This window comes from Pseudophryne corroboree, chromosome 5, assembly GCF_028390025.1.
Source record: "Pseudophryne corroboree isolate aPseCor3 chromosome 5, aPseCor3.hap2, whole genome shotgun sequence".
Taxonomy (NCBI): Eukaryota; Metazoa; Chordata; class Amphibia; order Anura; family Myobatrachidae; genus Pseudophryne; species Pseudophryne corroboree.
In genome coordinates, this window is record NC_086448.1 from 517,553,288 (window position 1) to 517,575,764 (window position 22,477).

Genomic DNA, 22,477 nt, shown 5'->3' on the forward strand with positions numbered 1-22,477 from the left:
TCGGGTTTTGTGGTTTGGTTTTGGATCTGGATCTCTGCTCGTGTTTTGGATCTGGATTGGTTTTGCCAAAACCACCCTCTTGGGTTTTGGTTTTGGATGATTTTTGAAAAAAACATAAAAACAGCTAAAATCACAGTATTTGGGGGTAATATTGATATTACGATAAAGAGATGCAAGATGGAATTGTCTTGGGCCCATCCACCCACCCATATGTTGTTTAAACAGGACATGCACAGTTTAATAAACCCATCATTTCAGCGACAGGTGGTCCCCCTGGAAAAAGCTTGCCTAGTTCTCCGAATCATAGCTACCTCCTTCTTTGATGACTTTTCACATTATGAGAAGAGGCAAGAGGAAAAGGACAGTGTCAAGAAGGTGATTAAAAATTAGTGAGGCACATGCAATCAGGAACAACACACAGGCTTTCACGTCCACTCCTATATTGGTGTGGAACAGAAAGAACTTCAACCAAGCAAATATGTAATTATTAATTGACACATTACTGGACAAACTGAAAATCTAAGGGCCAAAGCCTCCGAATTTGTACCCCCTTCTCCATGTTCAGGGATTAAAATAATCTCGGTTTTAATGCTGGGATGCAAATAAACTGTTGTATACCACAGGATCAAGAATGGATATTTTCCCATCCACGGAGTCTGGAGACTTATTTTGTAAAAATCTCGTAGGTTTCTTTTTTTCCATTTTTTTATTGCATTTTTATTTACATATTTCTTGGCAGATGCCATATTTTTGTTTTTCACAGCTCACAGTTACACGCATGTTAGCATACCTGTGTGTCCAAGTTACACGCATGTGAGCATACCTGTGTGTCTTGTTTATTTTTTCATATTTAATTTTTAAATAAAGCAGCCCCTTAGAGGTTTTAGCAGCCCCTCTTGAGCCCCCCAGCAGGCCCGGATAGGGCAAGTAGAGTTCGGGTGGGTTCGGTACAGTACTAAGCAGGTGTGTGAAGTGAATTTTTTTGTTATTGAGCCCCTGCCCTAGTGGAGCTTACCACTCTACAGTCGAAAATCATTTCATACTACAAGTAGGACTGTGGGAGGAAGCAATGCTAACCTCTGTGCCCACAGCATGCCTCAGCCTGGCAAGCCAGACATCTTCCTGGCTGTAAGCCACCATGAGACTCCATACTGGGCCTTATTCAGTAACTGTTTGTGCCTCATAGGAGCTCCTGGTCCATCTAATGCTGCAGTGCAATGGAAAGCTGATGCAATACAAGCTCACTGAAACTCTGTTCTTCTAACACCGCGAGGTCTTGTGATAACCCTAAGTAGCCCTTAGGAAAAGAAGATCCTGTACAACAAATGCACATCTTCTAAATAAATAATCCCAAAATGTGGAACATCAATAATAAATCAAAATTAAGGTTGACTAATTGGAGCCATTCATTTGAGTGAGTCCCTAACATGAAATAATTGAGAAGAACCTCTCTCTAATGCTCCGGCTGAAAATCTCACTTTTACCTCTCTGGATTATGCGCTGGATTATGATTCAGTCTCTTCTGAGTCACACTGACTTTGGCCACAAATGCGGTCTCTCCACACTTTATTTAGAAACACTGCTTCAAAATAGCAATTTCCAATTCCACCTTTGCGGCTATGTTTTCACAAATCTGTTTGTGATGTTGAAGTTTGTTTCATATCATTCATATCATTGTTTCGTAGGCTTTCATTTAAACCTAGGATCAAGTACAGCAGCACCCATGGAATTATACAGCAGCAATCCTGGATGTATACGCATAGGCAGCACCCCTTGAGAATTACACAGCACAGGAGATAGGCAACAGCAGCCCTGGACTTAAATGGCAGAGGGGCAGTACCACATATAGGGCAGCACCCCTGGAATGATGTGGCAAAGAAAAGATGTGCAAGATAGAATTGTCCTTGGGCCCTCCCACCCACCCTTATGTTGTTTAAACAGGACATGCACACTTTAACAAACCAATCATTTCAGCGACAGGGTCTGCCACATGACTGTGGCTGAAATGATTGGTTTGTTTGGGAAGATGTCGTCCTCATCGTGTTTACATCCTCATCCTCACAGAGAAATAATATTCAAACAAACCACATCATTTAGGTGTCAGCTGACAGTTTACGCTATTTCCCACAGTTTCTGAACTTGAAAATTACTTATGATGAATGCGCTGTAGGTGACGTATAAGGGAGGATGTTCCTAGGTGGTTAATGTCCTTACCCATACTTATAGATTGACAAAGGCAACAGATGGCTTGACACATATTGTGCAGATTTGTGGAGAAATAATTCCACACCAAAGATGTGGCTTTTTTGGTATTTTGTCCAGGCATGACAACGGGCTTTTTCATCCCATGGACAACAACTGTCTCCACTGGTGCCTTATTCAAACAAACCACATCACCATCAGAATCCTCATCGTCAACTTCCTCCGTAGCGTCAGCTACACCCATAGCCTCCTCATCCTGGTGTACTTCTACAGTGACATCCTCAATCTCAATATCAGCAACTGGTCTGGTGGTGCTCCTCCCAGCACTTGCAGAGGGCATGCAAATGGTAGTAAGAGCCTCCTCTTCCCATACAGTGTTGTGAAGGTCAAGCCTAGACATCGCGACCATGGACAGTGCCAGCACCCCTGTATTTTCACAACACCCCTGTAATTTTACAGCATACAAGACAAGGCCAGTGTACACTTATTTTCACTGCACCCTTGTATTATACAGCATACAAGGCCGGTGTACTTTTATTTTGACAGCAGCACCCCAGTATTTTTACAGCATACAGGACCAGTGTACTTTTATTTTAACAGCACACCCCTGTATTTTTACAGCATACAGGACCAGTGTACTTTTATTTTAACAGCAGCACCCCTGTATTTTTACAGCATACAGGGCCAGTGTACAATGATTTTCACTGCACCCCAGAATATTTACAGCATACAAGACAGGGACAGTGTACTTTTATTTTAACAACAGCACCCCAGAATTTTTACAGCATGCAAGACAGCGCCAGTGTGCTTTTATTTTAACATCACCCCTATATTTTTACAGCATACAGGACCAGTGTACATTTATTTTACTGCACCCCAAAATTTTTACAGCATACAAGACAGGGCCAGTGTACATTTATTTTACTGCACCCCAGAATTTTTACAGCATACCATACAGGGCCAGTGTACATTTATTTTACTGCACCTCAGAATTTTTACAGCATACAAGACAGGGCCAGTGTACTTTTATTTTACTGCACCCCAGAATGTTTACATAATACAAGACAGGGCCAGTGTACATTTATTTTACTGCACCCCTGAATTTTTACAGCATACAAGACAGAGCCAGTGTACATTTATTTTACTGCTCCCCAGATTTTTTGACAGCATACAAGACAGGACCAGTGTACATTTATTTTCACTGCACCCCAGATTTTTTACAGGCAGCACCCCTGTATTTTCACAGCTTACAGGAGGACAATGCCCCTGCCCCCTGTACAACACAGTGAGAGCAACACCCATGTACAGCTGCAGCACCCCTAACAGCACATAAAACACCAGTGCAGCCAGGACAGCACCCCTAACAGCACAGGTACACCACAGTGACAGGAGCAACACCCCTACAGAGCACACACTGACCCCACCCAATGCCACCACCCACAGAGAGACAGAGTTCTGTCTCCCTCACTCTCCAAGTCCGGAGTGAAAATGGCGGCAACGCGCGGCTGTTTATATGAGATCCAAAACCCGCAAGAATCCGACAGAGGGATCATGATGTTTTTCCTCGTTCTGGTTTCCGAGTCTGGCGGAAAGTCCTGATCCAGATTCGGAAACTGGCTCGGAAAGTGATGTTTGGGGGGTTTGGTTCTCTGGGAACTGAACACTCTCATCTCTAGTATTAACCAGGTCTCTCACATTAGCCAAGTAGGATGCCCTTTTCTCACACCATGTCACGTTACAAAGTACAGATAAGATGGTCCCTGCACATGTTCAGTAGTGATCTTGGAAGCCATCTTGGGTTAGGGCTTGAAGCCTCCGTGGAGGAAAGGAAGACAAGTACACCCCTATTTCAAAATTTACCAGTGCAGTCAATCTGCAGATTTTAAACATGCATCAGTTACAAAGCAGGAAGTTATCTTGTTCAAGCCAAACACATATAGAAATTCATGTAAGTGCTACCTGACTGCATCCAGCGCTGAATTTTCCACTAGGCACGCAGTGGGTGCATGTGCAGTCCAGGAGCCGAGAAGATTAAGTTCATATCGGGTCTGGGAGCACTTGCATGGGCAATCTGGGAACCCAGAAGGTTGTTCTTAGCTGGCAAAAGGCCCCAAAAAAACAGGTAGCTGGAGAGGACGTAAGGCCCATACACATTGGGCGATTTTGAGATCAATGTAACTCACTTTTGGCATTTCGAGCTACTTTGAGCTCAAACTTGGCCAGTGTGTATGGGCAGGAGATGAGCGGTGAGCGTTGATTTGTGCTCCCGCATCATCGCTGGCCGCCGCAGTCTCCTACTGTGGAAAGTGCTTAACCCTCCCCCTGTGAACATTGCTGGCACAGGGAAAATAGCTCAGTGTGTATGCACTGAGCTATATTCTTGCCAGCGATGTTCACGATCATCGCTCTGCATACACGCTGGACAAAAACGCCCAGTGTGTATGCACCTTTAGTCTCATTAGAATGCCAAGGTGTAAGGAGGAGGGGAAGCATGTGACCAATAATAATTACTGTGCATAGGGGCAGCCACCCCTGACTGCATCTCAGTGCATTTACAATTCACCCCTATTGAGATAGTGTGATAACATGCCTCAAATTCTGAAATGGAACAAAAAGTCTATAAAAACAGTTGACAGCTGTTGGGACAGCTATAGGAAGGAGTTCCAGGTTGCGGATCCCTCTGCCCCTTAGCTGTTTGCTCCCTCCCTCGGCTTTGTACACATGCGTGAACCCAAGTTCACGCATGCACACTAACACTGCAGAGTCAGACTTGGCAATATATATTTTCACTGCTACACAAGTAGCGGTGATAAAGTTTGTGGGGACAGTTGATCTTCAGACCAGTTGTCCCTGCACTGGAGCAATGTTGACTTGCTCCGCTGATTTTGTATTTACCCCAGGTACCCGCAGCATGTTGGACAGGCCCTTTAATCCTCCCAAATTTGATTTATTTTATTTTTGTATTGGATGGTTTTAGCCTTAAATAGCAAAAACTGTGGAGTGGAGACCCCTGACAAGGGCCATTGGTGGTTTACTGCAGGGTGACTGCTTACATAAACTGAAACAGATTAACAGAAAATGAAAACCTGGAATTATTTAACAAGGAATGGCAAATGGTGGCTTAGCAGCAACAATTAACAAACAACTTAACAAATATTACTTGAAACTACTATTTGTAAGGTACAGCCTAGGGAAACTATTCAGCTTCAGTTGCAGATTCTGCTAAAAAGCAGAATCTGTAAATGCTTCTGCTCAGCGCAGGTCAAGGCTGCCCAAGATGCTAATTGGCGGACAGCGATGCGATCACAAAACAATTGCGATCGCATCGCTGAGTTCAAAATTAATGACGCCCCCTGCATATGCAGCTAGGCTGCGCATGCGGCAGTCTGCCGCCATTTTCTTCATCGTAGCAGCTGTGTGTGATGTCACGCAGCTGCCCTGAAAACAGTTCAGCCACGCCTGTGATGTGATCACACTGTAAATGTGAACGCATGCGCTGTGCGCCCGTAGCACAGCGAAAATTGCTTGATTGCGATTTTCGGTAAATTGCATACCATGCTGAATAACCCCCTATGAGTACAGTAAGTACTTGTCAGTCTCTGACTTTCATAGTAGTCAATAATCCTCTCTATTGTTGAACTGTTTTTCTAATGTTCACTATGTGCATTGCCAGCCAAGCATTAGCTTATCAGGACATTTTTGCATATATTAGAATTTAGAACTATTTCATTTGTCAGTAAATAAATTCACTGCACCAATATAGCTCACAAAACTGAATGTGTCTAACAATGAACTCTGTTGTCTCGTCTGACCAGTTCAGTTATCTGATTCAGATCACATATTTTATATGATAACTATCTAACAAATTATCACATGAAAAAAAGATAAGAAAAGAATCATTCAGAGATGCATAATTAATCCATAACTTACCAGATGGAGTCCTTAGTGAGTGTGGTGTTAATTGTATCATCGTCATCCAGAAAGAAATCAGTTTGTAGATTGGCATCATTGTCATGGGCAGAAAAATAATTGGTAACAAGTCGTGCAGGAATTCCAAGACATCGCAGAACTGCAAGCATAAAATAAAACTTTATAATAACTATAAATTAGATCTTCAGAGATGTTTCTTTAGTCTACTTGCACATCAGAAAAATTAGTCAGTCACTAATGCTGTTTATTGGAATAGCTTATTTTATTTTCATGCTAAGGTTTAGTCTTGAGTTCTGTACTAGATAACACAATTCTGCTTCTGAATACAGAAGATTGCCATCATTAATTGCACCCATTGACGCCTAGCAGAAACCTGCATATATTTGAAATGGTATACAATAAACTTAATAGTAAGTAGGCAGGGGTGTAGCGAGGGTGGCTCCGGTGGAGCACGAGCTCCGGGCGCCAAAAAAGTTAGAGGGCGCGCTGCTGCTTGCCACCCCCCCTTCCCGCAGGCCACTGTACTGGCAGCCGCAGAGCGGGAGGAGGAGAAGCAGAGGGGCACACACTGACTTGGAGACTAGCTAGGGAACAGAGCAGGAGACGCTGAAAGCTGGAATATGTTGGAGCTCTGCTTGCCCTCTTTATATGTCTCACTTAAGCCTTCGGCACACACTGAGCCTATTTTAAACATGGGGATACCCAAAGGAAACTGTCACCCTCAGCTCCACAAGGTCTAGAACCGGACCTGTTAACAATTTAGGATTTTTAATTAATGTTTATTTTCAAATGTAACATGCCACCACATGTTGCCTACGCCTCCAATTCACTACAGGGGAGGGGGGGGTGCCAAAACATACCCTTGCTCCAGGTAGCATGGCGCCTAGCTACACCTCTGTAAGTAAGTTGAATACATATGATATAAAAGACAGCTTAGTAAGAAAAAGAATGGTAGGAATATGCTTTGTGATAATGAAAAGTAAAAGAATATAGCTTTATCATTATACCAAGAGTAACATGGATACATTCAAAGTCTCTGTTTTTTTCTCTACATAAATCAAGAGTTAGAAATAAATATGTTTATATCAAATTTATTCTGCCTATAAGGTCTGCCATCCATAATATAAGCTTTGAATCACTAACATCTTTAAATTATGAAAGGTACATTGACTAAACCAAAAGTAACCGTCAATCTACAAATAAGTATGTTCTATCAATTGCACTGTAATTACCTACTGTATATTTCAAGTAATCTATTAACCTTGTTTCATACCTCTCTAATAGTCCAATAATGTAGGATTTTCTGGTTTTCTAGAGCTAACCAACAGCTTCTCCTAAAATATCCAGCATGTTTCTAACTACAGTATGTTACTGGCAATGGTGTAGTCTTAAGGTGGGTACACACTTGGCGATAAATTAAATGACATCGCTCATTTTGACCCTTCCTGAGTGATGTCATTTACTTTATTGCTAAGTGTGTATGCCGCTGTCGATGACCGATGCAGGTCGTTAATTACCCTCGTTGTTTGCCGTGCATGCAGCTCAATTTGGACTGTCATCCAAAAACTGCATGCATGGCCCTGCCGCGGCATGACGTCAGTGAGCTATATCGATTGCATATCGCTCAGTGTGTACGCACTGCTGCCGACCACCCCGGCAGTTAACACACTAGGCCACATCGCTCATAGAGCACATTGCCTAGTGTGTACCCACCATTACAACACACCACCCCTCTTCCATTTCCAAACTCATTTCCACACACACTCCCACCTGCCCAGTCCACTCTGCCACTGACTGCCTCCTCTCCTCCTCCATAACTGCTATCAATCTGGAATGCCTTCCCTTGCTCAATAAGACTTTTACCTAGCCTCCAAGCACTCTACTGTGCCTTTAATACTTACTGTACTTCTCCTTTCAATCAAACTGACCTTTCCTCCTAATTCTCTACTGCCAGTACTGCACAGTGCTGCTCCCCTCTCCCTTCTAGTGTCTTCCCATACAGGGGCATAGCGAGGGTGGAGCGAGTGGAGCTTGAGCTCCAGGCGCCGCTGGGGACAGAAGGTGCCGGCTCCCTGTAAAAGAGCTGGGATCCGGGACTCAGGGTAGGAGGAGATGACTAGAAGAGAAGGAAGGGGTGTGACACCACACTGCCGCATGTTCCATGTCACTGATTGCAATACAGCAAGTGAAGTGAAGTGCAGTGCAGTGTGGTGTGTTGTTAGAGAAGAGGGGAGGTTTGCAGGCTTGTCAGAAGAACCTTCCTGGCTGTCAGGTATCTGCATTCAGTGATATGGAACATGCAGGCAGTGTGGTGGCCACCCCTTCCCTTTCCTCCTACCTACGGAGGTCCTGCCTGTCAATCACATAGAAGCTCTGCCCCTCCAGGCTAGAACGAGGAACTGCTGCCATCTTCTTGGTAAGAATTGATGTGTGTATACTGTCTACATATGTGTGTGTTTATGTCTGGGTATACTGTGTGTTTATGTCTGTGTATATCTGTGTTTATGTATGTATGTATGTATGTATGTATGTATGTATATATGTGTATATGTATGTGTTTGTGTGTAAAATGAGTTTATATGTATGTATATGACTGTGTGTGTTTGTATATGTATGTGTTTGTGTGTGTAAATGTGTTTATATGTGTGTATACTGTATGTCTGTGTGCATATGTGTGTGTTTATGTGTATATGTGTATGTCTGTGTGTGTATATGTGTGTTTATGTATGTCTGTGTATATGTGTATGTCTGTGTACTGTAGATATGTGTTTATGTATGTCTGTGTATATGTGTATGTCTGTATGTCCATGTGTGTGTCTATGTATGTCTGTGTGTATATGTGTATGTCTGTGTATATGTGTGTTTATATATATATATATATATATATGTCTAGATATATCTATTGGGCCTGTGGTGGGGGGGGGAGCACCGTGACATGATCTTGCTCCGGGTGTCATGTCTCCACGCTATACCTCTGCCCCATATTTCTGCTAGATTATAAACTCGGCCGGTGGCATCCCGACAGTGGTGATGCTGAACTGCTATCTCCTCCGTGTAATTCTATGATTAGCAGGTTTGTATTAAATAATTACTGTATGTTAATCTGTTACTATAAAAACTAGTTTGTAGCTGTCTAATGTACTTTTATTTTATAATATATGCTATCACCTATTTAATGATGCAACTGAACTAAACTAAACATAGATTGTACGAATGCCCTAATGTAACAGTAGTCACCAGACAAATAATAAGAACAGTACAGTAAGTGGTTATAGACCAATCATAATAACACTACTCTAGGGAAAGAATAAAGCTGAACACCTTCCTCATACCTTATACAGCTCACAATATTGATAGCATTGTTATTAATCCTGTTGCTTGAGGTTTCACATTTTATAAATCCCTAAGGCGTCTATTCCTTTGGCAAGGTATATGATTCAGATGTGTAGCAGATTGTCATACAGTAGACTTCGTAGTTGTATTTCTACTGCCCACCACTGTGTAGCAATATAGGCCGGGATCTAATGGGAGCCGATAATGCCGCCCGGGAAATTATCGCATCACATTGGACATTACAAATGTGCATCTATTTCCCAGAACTCGGCTAATGTAATGCGTGCATCTATTTCCCAGCTTCTGTGTATCAGATCCGAGTTGTTGCAGTATTTAGACTAGAAAACGGCAGATCTTTTCGAACCAACCAAAATGCGTTTTTTAGTATAGAAGGACCACAGAGAAAGTCACCTATTGGCCCCCAAAAGTCCCATGATTAAAGCAACACACGTCCTAAATAAACCCCAATCCTCCAGGACGCACAAGAAGCTTTCGCTGATTTAAATGATATGCAGCATAGTTATATTCTGTGTGTAATTGCGACTGTATCTGCATACCAAATTATGTTACAGTATTTTTCTTGAATACACTGTAGCATAACATTTTGTATGCAGATACAGTTGCTATTACACACAGAATATAGTCATGCTTCATATCATTTAAAGCAGCATAAGCTGCTTGTGCATACAAATACAACCCATTTGTGTATCAGATGCATTTTCCTGTGCAAAATGTGCAAAAATCACAAGTACACTACACAGACTATTTTTAGAGATCATAGTTTTATGTTTTTTTTTGTGTTTTAATTGGATCTCTGAGCTTGTATTATTTAAGTAGAACTGCCGGTATGTATGAGTCTTTTTAAAAAGAATTTATTATGATCTAAACGATCTGTTGCTTGCGATTAGTTATATTAAAATAACTCACACATTAAAATAAACTGAATCTCTGTAAAATACACATATACGTACATCCTATGAAGGTGAATCATACAGGGCAACATACAAAGGTGCAAAAAATGAAAATTCAAATGAAAAATTAAGTAAAAAATGTATAGACAATTGTACATGCATGTAAAAATTATATTGGTAAAAAAGGTATCTGTGCCTTGTATGTGTTCAGTATCTCTTAAGCCAAAGCAGATATATTGGAATATTAACTTCTGCTTGTATTAAGCAATGTAGTCTTACCCAAATGGATTGTTCACAGTTGTGCAGTGTAATAGAAGTTAAGAAGATTGTTAATTAATTCTCCACTGCTGGAGTTTATTGTTTGCTGAAGTGTCCTGGAGGTGTATAGTAGTAGCAACTGGTCACCTCTGCTGTAAAGCACAACACATTTAGGAGCCGGCTGTGAGTGAGCAGACATCTCCGTATCTCCGGCTAGATGTATGGATGTCTCTGTATCTCAAATAAGGCCGCACTGCACTTCCAATTTGATACAGATAATTCCAATATACTGGTATGTCATCCAGGATAATCCTTCTCTCTAGTTTCCCTCTGGCTTCATCAAAGAGACTCTTTAACTACTGTGACTTAACTGTGTTACTGGGGTGGCTGTCGGGATCCAGGTGCTCAGGATGCTGGCGCCGGAATCCCGACCGCCGGTATACCGACCGCCGGTATACCGACCGCCGGTATACCGACCGCCGGTATACCGACAACTAATCTCCCTCTTGGGGTATCCACGACACCCCGGGAGGAAGAACAAATAGCGTGGGGCTCTTTTGCGCTCGCACCGTTGCCAGCATCCAGCGGTCAGGATCCCGGTGCCGGTATGCTGGGCGCCGGGATCCCAGGTGCCGGCAATTCATACTACACCCGTGTTACTGTACTGGTGTGCTTTTGTACAATGAAATTTCATCTATCAAATTAGTTGTGTTTTTGATGATGACAATAAATCGTATTTGTATTCGAGAGGAAGAGTATTTCAAACATATCTGACATGCTTCTGAAAGATGAAAGACAGAGATGCACTGGCCTCCTAATTCCTATCTAAAACAGTCTAGTACCACTTTAAGACTAAATATCGCGGGTCGCTGCCGGGAGCCTGACACGAATGCTATCCGTCTGCGACCCGCTTCAGCCCCCTTTCCCACTGAAGTCACCAACTCGGCATATTGCCGCCTGTCCATTCACTGTGAACGGGAAGCCGGGTTGATGCAACCCGGCTCCCGTTTACACAGCACAGTTTGCCGTGTTCAACCCTGCAAACTACCCGAGTTGGAATACAGAGTCACTCGATCCTTTTACACCAACCAGCAACACGGGTTATGCACGTTCATGTGCAATAACCGTGTTATATGCTGGCGGTATAAAAGGGGTATAGGTAATACAGATACTATATATCTAAAATGGGCACGTGACTGCATTATATTGGGTGCATGGTCAGGTCATGTCGTTGGCATGCCACGTGACCTAAGGGTAAGGCTATAAACTGGCCTCAGTCACCTCCCTGCATTGCTGCATTCACCTGTACAAAGTCCAGACTGATGGGACAGTCCCTTAGATTTGGGACTGTTATGCTAAAATTATGACATTTGGAATATATTTCTTAAATAGAGGTTCATAATGCATTTTTTGACTGGGGTATAATATTCAAGTTACTAGTAAACTCATAATTAACAGGTATTCATACAATGCTTGGGATCTAATGGTTTGAATAAGGATTTTTAAGCCAATTACAACTGACTCTGTCAGTGGAGGATTTACCACAAGGCAAACAAAGTGGCTGTGTAGGGCCCAGGGGGCCTGTCCAACAAGGCTGTATAAAGGGCATTTTCCGGCGTCCATTAGCATCCCCGAGATTGTCAGAGAGCTGGCTGAATACTACCAGCAGGTTGCACTGCCATGGGTCAACCTTAGATACAATGCGTTCGCAATCAGATTGCGGGCGCATCGGGGAAGTGGCATCATTGTTGAGCAGCCTCGCCCCGTGCTGGGCGGCCCTCTGCATGTGCAGAGATGAACGCAGATATAGCTGCGTATGCGGCTATCTGCATTCATCTCTGAATAACCCCCTTTATCCGGAGTTCCTGTGTAAAATAGCAACTGAATCACCACGGGAGGGCTTATATCGAATTCAAAACATGAGATCTGACGCTGGAAAGTTGATGGTTTGTCTCATTTTCGAATCTGAGTCTGGCAGGAAAATCTGAGTCAGGACTAGGATTCCCTCAGAACCCAGAAGTTCGGGTGGCTTCAGTTTCTATCCCTAAATTTCATGCAAAATTTTTCATAATTTATTTTTATTTTGGAATATTTGGGATTTCAAAACTTCGGATATGGGAGACATAAGCTGTGTATGCATGGACAATTAAAAAAAAAAAAAAAAAAAGGGATGGGAAAATTTGTGTCTAAAAGAACAAAAAATAGTTCTTTTGGGCCTATGTAATAAAAAGGTCCCAATGTGAGAGATCACAAACACATTGCAATAATTGTCATATGGGTCACAGCTTCGGATCGGCTAAAGGTAATGATTCAGGTTGGGGGGAAGGGTGTGAGCCTTTCCTTGGTTCAACATTTTTACTACATTCGTCTGCCTTTGTTGCCCTGTCTAAGGGAAATCTTAGCAAAATCTGTGACCACTAAATTCACATGCTGGGGACTGTCTATGTGTGACGCCGCCCCGCTATGCGATCGCATCACATTGCAAAATCCTCAAACAGAGGTTGGCCCCTGCTTACGCAGCATGGCTGCATATGCAGGGGCACCGCCGCCATGTTTCCGTTCGCAGGTGACATCATCATCCAGCCTGGAAAGCGCCCATGACATGCCTGTGTTTCCCGTGACACTCCCCCCCCCAATGCCGTCCCCGGACGCCCGTCACCCTTCAATCATATTACGAAAGCATCCTTCCGGGATGTGATCGCATCATGCTAGCCCACACATGCGCACTGCTGCCGCAGCATGTGCGCAGACAGCTGAAAAATGTCTGCTTGCGATTTTCGGCTGTCTGACAGGGTCTGAATAAGGCCCTAAGCACATATAGCCTTCAGGCGCCTTTCAGTAGTTTATTATAAGATATAAATTATATTAAAACAAATACTACCTTGAGAGGAACAGTAACTGCAGTGATAGCAGATGATGGTCTATGAGCCTACTTACAGTATATGTGGTGCTGTAATAAGTACAACTACATACAAAGACACGCCGTGTACTGAATTTATCATCTGTTTAAATTATAGCATTAAATACATTGCACAAAAGAAATTTATCTCACGATTTCTACTTCCTATATTACCTTAACCATTATCAAAAATAAATAAAAGCTGCAGAAAAGCACAAACTTTTTTATTTTATTATTAAATAACTAGGTGATTCATCGCGCCCTACGGGCACTCTTCACACCGTCGTAAGGTGCTACGCCCCCTTAACCCTTGCACGCCCTTGTGGCATGCAATATTTTTATTATATGGAGTATTACCTCCAATCATAATTGTGTGAGTGGTTAAATATTGCACAGACAAAGGCCGTGCGATGGTTAAGGGGTCATAGCCCCTTGCACCGGCGTGAACAGCGCAGGCAGGGGTTGATGAATTACCTAGTAGGTGCCGTGGTTGGGGGAGAGGCGGGTGCAGGGGGGATGCGGATGAGGGAGGGGGTCCAGGGGAGATGCGGGTGGGGGAAGGGCCGGGTGGGGGGGGGCGGTTGTGGAGGTGCCGCGGCTGGGGGAGGGGATGGTGCAAGGGTGCCGCAGGTGGGGGATGGGCGGGGGTGCTGTGGGTGGGGGAGGGGGTTTGGCCAAATATGCCTTAGAAATGAAATATATATATATATATATATATATATATATATTTGTTATGTTACAGCCTTATTCCAAAATGGAATAAATTCAATTTCCCCCCTCAATTCTACAGACATTAGCCCATAATGACGACGTGAAAAAAGTTTTTTTGAGATTTTTGCAAATTTATTAAAATTAAAAAACTGAGAAATCATATGTACATAAGTATTCAGAGCCTTTGCTCAATACTTTGTTGATGATCCTTTGGCAGCAATTACAGCCTCAAGTCTTTTTTAATATGATGCCACAAGCTTGGCACACCTATCTTTGGGCAGTTTTGCCCATTCCTCTTTGCAGCACCTCTCAAGCTCCATCAGGTTGGATAGGAAGCGTCGGTGCACAGCCATTTTCAGATCTCTCCAGAGATGTTCAATCGGATTCAAGTCTGGACTCTGGCTGGGCCACTAAAGGACATTCACAGAGTTGTCCTGAAGCTACTCCTTTGATATCTTGGCTGTGTGCTTAGGGTCGTTGTCCTGCTGAAAGATGAACTGTCGCCCTAGTGTGAGGTCAAGAGCACTCTGGAGCAGGTTTTCATCCAGGATGTTTCTGTACATTGCTGCATTCATCTTTCCCTCTATCCTGACTAGTCTCCCAGTTCCTGCCGCTGAAAAACATCCCCACAGCATGATGTTTCCACCACCATGCTTGACTGTAGGGATTGGCCTGGTGATGAGCGGTGCCTGGTTTCCTCCAAACATGGCGCCTGGCATTCACGCCAAAAAGTTCAATCTTTGTCTCAACAGACCAGAGAATTTTGTTTCTCATGGTCTGAAAGTCCTTCAGGTGCATTTTGGCAAATTCCAGGGGCGCTGTCATGCTTTTTACTAAGGAGTGGCTTCCGTCTGGCCATTCTACCATACAGGCCTGATTGGTGGATTGTTGCAGAGATGGTTGTCCTTCTGGAAGGTTCTCCTCTCTCCACAGAGGAATGCTGTAGATCTGACAGAGTGACCATTAGGTTCTTGGTCACCTCCCTGACTAGGGCCCTTCTCCCCCGATCACTCAGTTTAGACGGCTGGCCAGCTCTAGGAAGAGTCCTGGTGGTTCTGAACTTCTTCCATTTACGGATTATGGAGGCCACTGTGCTCATTGGGACCTTTAAAGCAGCAGATATTTTTCTGCACCCTTCCCCAGATTTATGGCTCGAGACACTCCTGTCTTGGAGGTCTACAAACAATTCTTTTGACTTCATGCTTGGTTTGTGCTCAGACATGCACTGTCAAGTGTGGGATCTTATATAGACAGGTATGTGCCTTTCCAAATCACGTCCAATCAACTGAATTTACCACAGGTGGACTCCAATTAAGCTGTAGGAACATCTCAAGGATGATCAGTGGAAACAGGATGCCCCTGAGCTCAATTTTGAGGTTCATGGCAAAGGCTATGAATACTTATGTACATGTGATTTCTTAGTTTTTTATTTTTTCAATTTTAAAATTGCAAAAATCTAAAAAAAAAAAAAAACGTTTTTCACGTTGTCACTATGGGGTATTGTGTGTAGAATTTTGAGGGAAAAAAATTAATTTATTCCATTTTGGAATAAGGCTGTAACATAACAAAATGTTGAAAAAGCACTGTGAATACTTTCCAGATGCGGTGTAATTGGTTGCACTTATAGAATGAAATGCATAGTGAGGTCACTGGATAACCATTGCATTACAATTTGTCTTCTCTGGATCAAAGTCTGCATCATCACATTCCCACTGGATTACAGATAATAAGGTCTCTTGGGAAACAAACTGGTGCCGAATTGGGGGGGGGGGGGGGGGGTGTACTAATTACCCGGGCCCAGGTCTGATCGAGGGGCCCTGGTCCCCCCCCCCCATCTTACCTGGCACCAGCGGCTGCAGTTTTTCATCTTAGCCCAGCACATGCTGCTGTGTAGTGGACTGCAGTGTGGCCAGGGAGGCGCTTAAAATACAATATTTTCTGTGTTTTTTCTAAGGGTACATGTCCACGCCTTCTGTGATTAGGCCACACCCCCTGAAAAGTACCTGGGCTCAGCCATGCTCTCTACTGCCCTGGAAACACATGCATGTACTGTAGCAGAAGAGAAGAGTTAGACCTCATTTGCTATACTTTTACGGAAGTGCCTGCTGTGCATGGCAGTTAGCGTGACCACGCATGTGTAACAGCCCGGGCACCACACTCGGCACATCATAGGGATGGGCACCTTTAGGCATGCCCGGCAACCAGGTGGGGATAGTGCAGCTCTGTTACTCAGTGGCTGCCTGCCGGTGCGCAGCTGTCCAGGCCCCTGATCCTCACTGCTGCCACCAGGGCCCCCTCTCAATGGTGAGCTTTGAGGGATGCAGGGTGAGCCGAAGGAGAAGCTGGAGGCAGTTGTGTGTGTGTGTGTGTGTGTGTCTATCTGTCTATGTGGCAGTGTGTGTGTGTGTGTGTGTGTGTGTGTGTGTGTGTATGGGACAGTGTATGTGTGTGTGTCTCTATGGGACAGTATGTGTGTCTATGGACCTGTGTGCTGTTTGCCTATGGGGTAGTGTGTGTGTGTGTGTGTGTGTGTGTGTGTGTGTGTGTGTGTGTGTGCGTGTGTCTATGTGGCAGTGTGTCTGTGGCTATGTGGCAGTTTATAGAGGCTATCGGGCAGTGTGTGTGTGTGTGTGTGTGTGTGTGTGTGTGTGTGTGTGTGTGTGTGTGTGTATGGTGGGGGACCCTGCCTAATTTGTCAGTCCAAGGCCCCATCATTTCTCATGGCAGCCCTGCCTTTCGGAGCCACTGTCCATGCCTGTGCCATGTGATACATTCACCCAGTGTGATAGCATTCTGCAATATGATCCTGGGCTTTGGCACATGGTTTTGCTTTTGAGAAATATTTTGCTGCTGCAAACAGGTCTGTATTAGGCCCTGAGTCACTCCGAGAAGTGTAGTGTAGTCTTTTACTTTAAATTTTGCATTCTATTTGCATCACAGATGATGGGCTGTGACTATAACCACACAGGAATTAGTTTTAAACATGTACAAGTCACAGCTGAAACACAATGGACCATTGCGTGAGATAAGCTGCAGCTGCTGCACTGTAGCACATCACATACAGATTCATACTCGGTCACACACAGATGTACAAATGTCTCACATCAAATTGATCAGTGCAATCTAGCAAAGTAGTTTTGTCACTTCCAGTTGTTTATTCATACCTCCCAACTGTTCCGATTTTCGTGGGACAGTCCCATTTTTATGGGACTGTCCCAACCGCGGGCCACAGTGTCCTGCGGGGCGGGGGGGAGCAGTTGGAGGCTCCTGTCACTGCTGCTCTGCTTAGCACTTCACAGGAGACAGAGGGAGAGAGGGCATGCCAGCAGCTCACAGAGCGATGGGCATGCCCCCTCAGGGGTGAAAACTGGGTGCGTGGCTCGCGATTGCAGGCACACTTGTGAAGCCACGCCCCCTTTTCCATAGGCCGCGTCCCTTTTAGAGTTCAGTCGCGGCTCCGCTGCGCAAATGTCCCTCTTCACATTTCTTCAATGTTGGGAGGTATGGCTTATTTGTGCTAATAAGATGACCGTTTTGAGCAAAAAAGACGTTCAGCATGACCTGGCATGCCCTAGATAGGCTGTTTTGCGCAACTGAAACCACAGTGTATGAGGACATATCTGTAATACAAGCGCAATAAGTCATAATGAAACAATCAAAATTATTCCTCTTATTATCAAGCATATTGGTAAATGAACTAAATGTAAATATGGTGAGGACATCAGGCCTCTTAGACCATGTTCAAATGGCTGTATCTGATATTATTTAGAAAACGATATTTGCTGTCAAATTAGTAATTCTTTAGCCTGAGCCCAGCAGAGGGGTTTGCCCATGTATAGCTAGAATGCCCTCCATAAATGACAAGTTTTGTAGCAGTTCAGATCTTCCTTGTGTGCTAGCCAAACAGTGTTTCCTAGTTACCCCAGGGTCGGACTGGCCCACAGGGGAACAGGGGAAACCATCGGTGGGCCCAGGGTCGGACTGGCCCACAGGGGTACCAGGGAAACCACCGGTAGGCCCCACTGCCTGAGTGCCCACTCCTCCCTCTACGGATCAGGTTCCAGACTGTGCACTTGTATTATACATGGTAGATATGTTGCATTACACTGCACTAGACTATTGTGTATTTCAAGCCTCTGTGAAGACTGGCCACACCCCCTTTGTAGACTGGCCACACCCTTAAGTATGGGCCCCTATCACTGCATTCCCCCGGTGGGCCCTTCATGCCCCAGTCCGACACTGGGTGGGCCCCTCTGCCTGTGGGCCCTCCACCTCCTTTAGGGATCAGGTTCCAGACTCTATCTTAGTGCACTTGAATTATGCATATGTTACATTGGGTGTGGTTCATCAAATCGACAGTGTCTAGGTCGACAATGTTTAGGTCGACCACTATAGGTCGACAGTCACTAGGTCGACATGGATGGAAGGTCGACAGGGTTTCTAGGTCGACATGTGCTAGGTCGACAGGTCTAAAGGTCGACATGAGGATTTATTTATTTTGGTGTCGTTTTCAGCGTAGAGTGACCGGGATCCCAAATTAGTGCACCGCGTCCCCTCGCATGGCTCGCTTCGTTCGCCATGCTTCAGGCATGGTGCCTTCGCTTCGCTCGGCACACTTTACCGTTCCAATCGTAGTCCACGTGGATCGTTAAGTATGAAAAAATTTAAAAAAAGAGAAAAAATGTGAAAAACTCATGTCGACCTTTAGACCTGTCGACCTAGCACATGTCGACCTAGAAACCCTGTTGACCTTCCATCCATGTCGACCTAGTGACTGTCGACCTATAGTGGTCGACCTAAACATTGTCGATCTAGACACTGTCGATCTTCAGACCGGATCCCGTTACATTATACTTCACAAGAATATGGTTTATTATATATTTACTAAGGGGCACAGAACATGTACTCTGTAATGGTTAGCCAAACCTCTGTGGTCACGCCGCCACCAGAGCCTGCCCACATCCTTTAGCATGGGCCCCAAAAACAGCATTCCCCCGGTGGGCCCTTCATGCTCCAGTCCGACACTGAGTTACCCCCATCACTTTAATCCCAGTTACCCCCCTCACTTCTTTAGTTATTTTCTAACTGGTAAAATGCAGAATTCTATATTATGCGTTTGGCACAGCTGTATGGTAGGATAAACCTTACATTCCATCAAAACAGCCTGCTCGGGAGCATCATGCTTGGGAGCTGCAGTGTCTAGGCTGGATTGCTACTACAGTTAAGGTGGGCACACACACTCATTTTCCCCCTCTTTAGCGATATAAGTTTACTATATCGCCCAGTGTGTGTATGCCGATGCCGACGAGCGATGCGTGGCCCCGCAGGTCGTTAACGACCCTCGGTCTCGACTGTGCATGCAGCTCAATTTGAACTCATCGTCCATAGCTGAATGCTCCAGCTAGCCACGGCATGACGTCACTGTGCGATATCATTAGTGATATCGCACAGTGTGTATGCCCACCATCGAACGGCCCTGGAGAGGAAACACTAGGCGGGGTCTCTCCCCGAGCCCATCGCCTAGTGTGTACCCACCTTTAGACAGTAATATTTAGTAGAAGTTATCCCTAACATGTTTGTACTACACCAGACAGCTACCAATGAATAGTTAAATAAATTATAACTGTTATCCTGTTTTCTTATGTTTTTGCATGAAGGGAATATAAAAATATCTTTAAAAAAAATACAAAACCTGTGGTGACTTATGGGGACATGTACTAAGCAGTGATAAACGTGGAGAAGTGAGCCAGTGGAGAAGTTGCCCATGGAACCAATCAGCTGCTCTGTATGTGTTATACTATAGTATGCAAATTATAAATGTTACGTCAATGCTGATTGGTTGCCATGGGAAACTTCTCCACTGGCTCACTTCTCCACGTTTATGACTGCTTAGTACATGTCCCCCTTAAAGCTTGATAAATTTTCAATGCTTACATGTAGTAAATACACCAGCAAAGACCCAACACTGTCCATATTTCACTGGTAATCCGGAGCTGAAGTATTCTAGCAGGATTTCCACACTTCCAGTCCAGGCAGATGGAGATACTCCAAAGGAATAATCCTTACCCCAGCTTCCGACAATCACACCATTGTCATCTTTGGCATTTATCTAAACAGAGGAAGATAATTTTATTTTACTGTCTTAATTAACTGGTTTCCTGCATATACATTCCGACAGGACTTATAACAAAAAACTGTTACATTTGGAAATGTCTTATTTATTTTTATTTTTATGTATTTTTATGTGTTTGAACTTGCAATTATTACACAACATATATACAGTATACAGACTGAGAAGAATGTTTATCTGTTACCAAGCTACTATTGGATTGCCTGTCAGCTCCACAGTTATAACATAATAGCAACATTTTAGGAGACCTCACTTATTAATGCAGTTTAGAATTTATGACCACATTTATCAAGCCTTTGAGAGCAATAAATTGCACGGTGATAAAGTACCAACCAACCAGCTCCTAACTGCCATGTTACAGGCACAGCCTGTGGCATGACAGTTAGGAGCTGATTGGCTGGTACGTTATCTCCAGCGACTTTATCTCCATCCAAAGCTTAGTAAATAGACCCCTTAGTGAGTATGTTGCTGGTAAATAAACACGTGTGACTCCTCTGTTTTATCACAAGAAAGTTATGGGGGTACTCACGGAGAGATCCATGCTTAAAATCTAAGCAATCTAGCTAGATTGCTTAGATTTTAAGCACAGATCACTCGTGTGTACCCCCCACAGCGATAGCGATGCGCAGCCCAGCGCATCGCTAACGCCAGTGCTAGATTGGCCTGCATGCAGGCTCAATCTAGCACGTCGCTCATTTCACCTGCTGGGTGAAATGAGCGGCCCCCGTCCTCCCCCGCATCGCTCAGCACACATCTCTCCAGTGTATATTAGAGATGAGTGCCTGAAATTTTTCGGGTTTTGTGTTTTGGTTTTGGGTTCAGTTCCGCGGCCGTGTTTTGGGTTCGAACGCGTTTTGGCAAAACCTCACCGAATTTTTTTTGTCGGATTCGGGTGTGTTTTGGATTCGGGTGTTTTTTTCAAAAAACACTAAAAAACAGCTTAAATCATAGAATTTGGGGGTCATTTTGATCCCAAAGTATTATTAACCTCAAAAACCATAATTTACACTCATTTTCAGTCTATTCTGAATACCTCACACCTCACAATATTATTTTTAGTCCTAAAATTTGCACCGAGGTCGCTGTGTGAGTAAGATAAGCGACCCTAGTGGCCGACACAAACACCGGGCCCATCTAGGAGTGGCACTGCAGTGTCACGCAGGATGTCCCTTCCAAAAAACCCTCCCCAAACAGCACATGACGCAAAGAAAAAAAGAGGCGCAATGAGGTAGCTGTGTGAGTAAGATTAGCGACCCTAGTGGCCGACACAAACACCGGGCCCATCTAGGAGTGGCACTGCAGTGTCACGCAGGATGGCCCTTCCAAAAAACCTCCCCAAACAGCACATGACGCAAAGAAAAAAAGAGGCGCAATGAGGTAGCTGTGTGAGTAAGATTAGCGACCCTAGTGGCCGACACAAACACCGGGCCCATCTAGGAGTGGCACTGCAGTGTCACGCAGGATGTCCCTTCCAAAAAACCCTCCCCAAACAGCACATGACGCAAAGAAAAAAAGAGGCGCAATGAGGTAGCTGTGTGAGTAAGATTAGCGACCCTAGTGGCCGACACAAACACCGGGCCCATCTAGGAGTGGCACTGCAGTGTCACGCAGGATGTCCCTTCCAAAAAACCCTCCCCAAACAGCACATGACGCAAAGAAAAAAAGAGGCGCAATGAGGTAGCTGACTGTGTGAGTAAGATTAGCGACCCTAGTGGCCGACACAAACACCGGGCCCATTTAGGAGTGGCACTGCAGTGTCACGCAGGATGTCCCTTCCAAAAAACCCTCCCCAATCAGCACATGATGCAAAGAAAAAGAAAAGAAAAAGAGGTGCAAGATGGAATTGTCCTTGGGCCCTCCCACCCACCCTTATGTTGTATAAACAAAACAGGACATGCACACTTTAACCAACCCATCATTTCAGTGACAGGGTCTGCCACACGACTGTGACTGATATGACGGGTTGGTTTGGACCCCCCCCAAAAAAGAAGCAATTAATCTCTCCTTGCACAAACTGGCTCTACAGAGGCAAGATGTCCACCTCATCATCACCCTCCGATATATCACCGTGTACATCCCCCTCCTCACAGATTATCAATTCGT

General features: G+C 44.4%; 1 protein-coding gene across 1 annotated transcript in view; it reads right to left on the bottom strand.

Annotated features, from left to right (window-relative positions):
• The window catches only part of F13A1 (coagulation factor XIII A chain), a 373,690-nt gene that overhangs the window by 219,047 nt on the left and 132,166 nt on the right, over positions 1-22,477 (bottom strand). Inside the window, exons 7-8 of the mRNA XM_063923095.1 lie at positions 20,179-20,353; positions 6,133-6,271 (exon numbers count right to left, since the gene is read on the bottom strand). Of these exons, the coding sequence (XP_063779165.1) occupies positions 6,133-6,271; positions 20,179-20,353 (314 nt within the window). The remainder of the gene's footprint in view (positions 1-6,132; positions 6,272-20,178; positions 20,354-22,477) is intronic.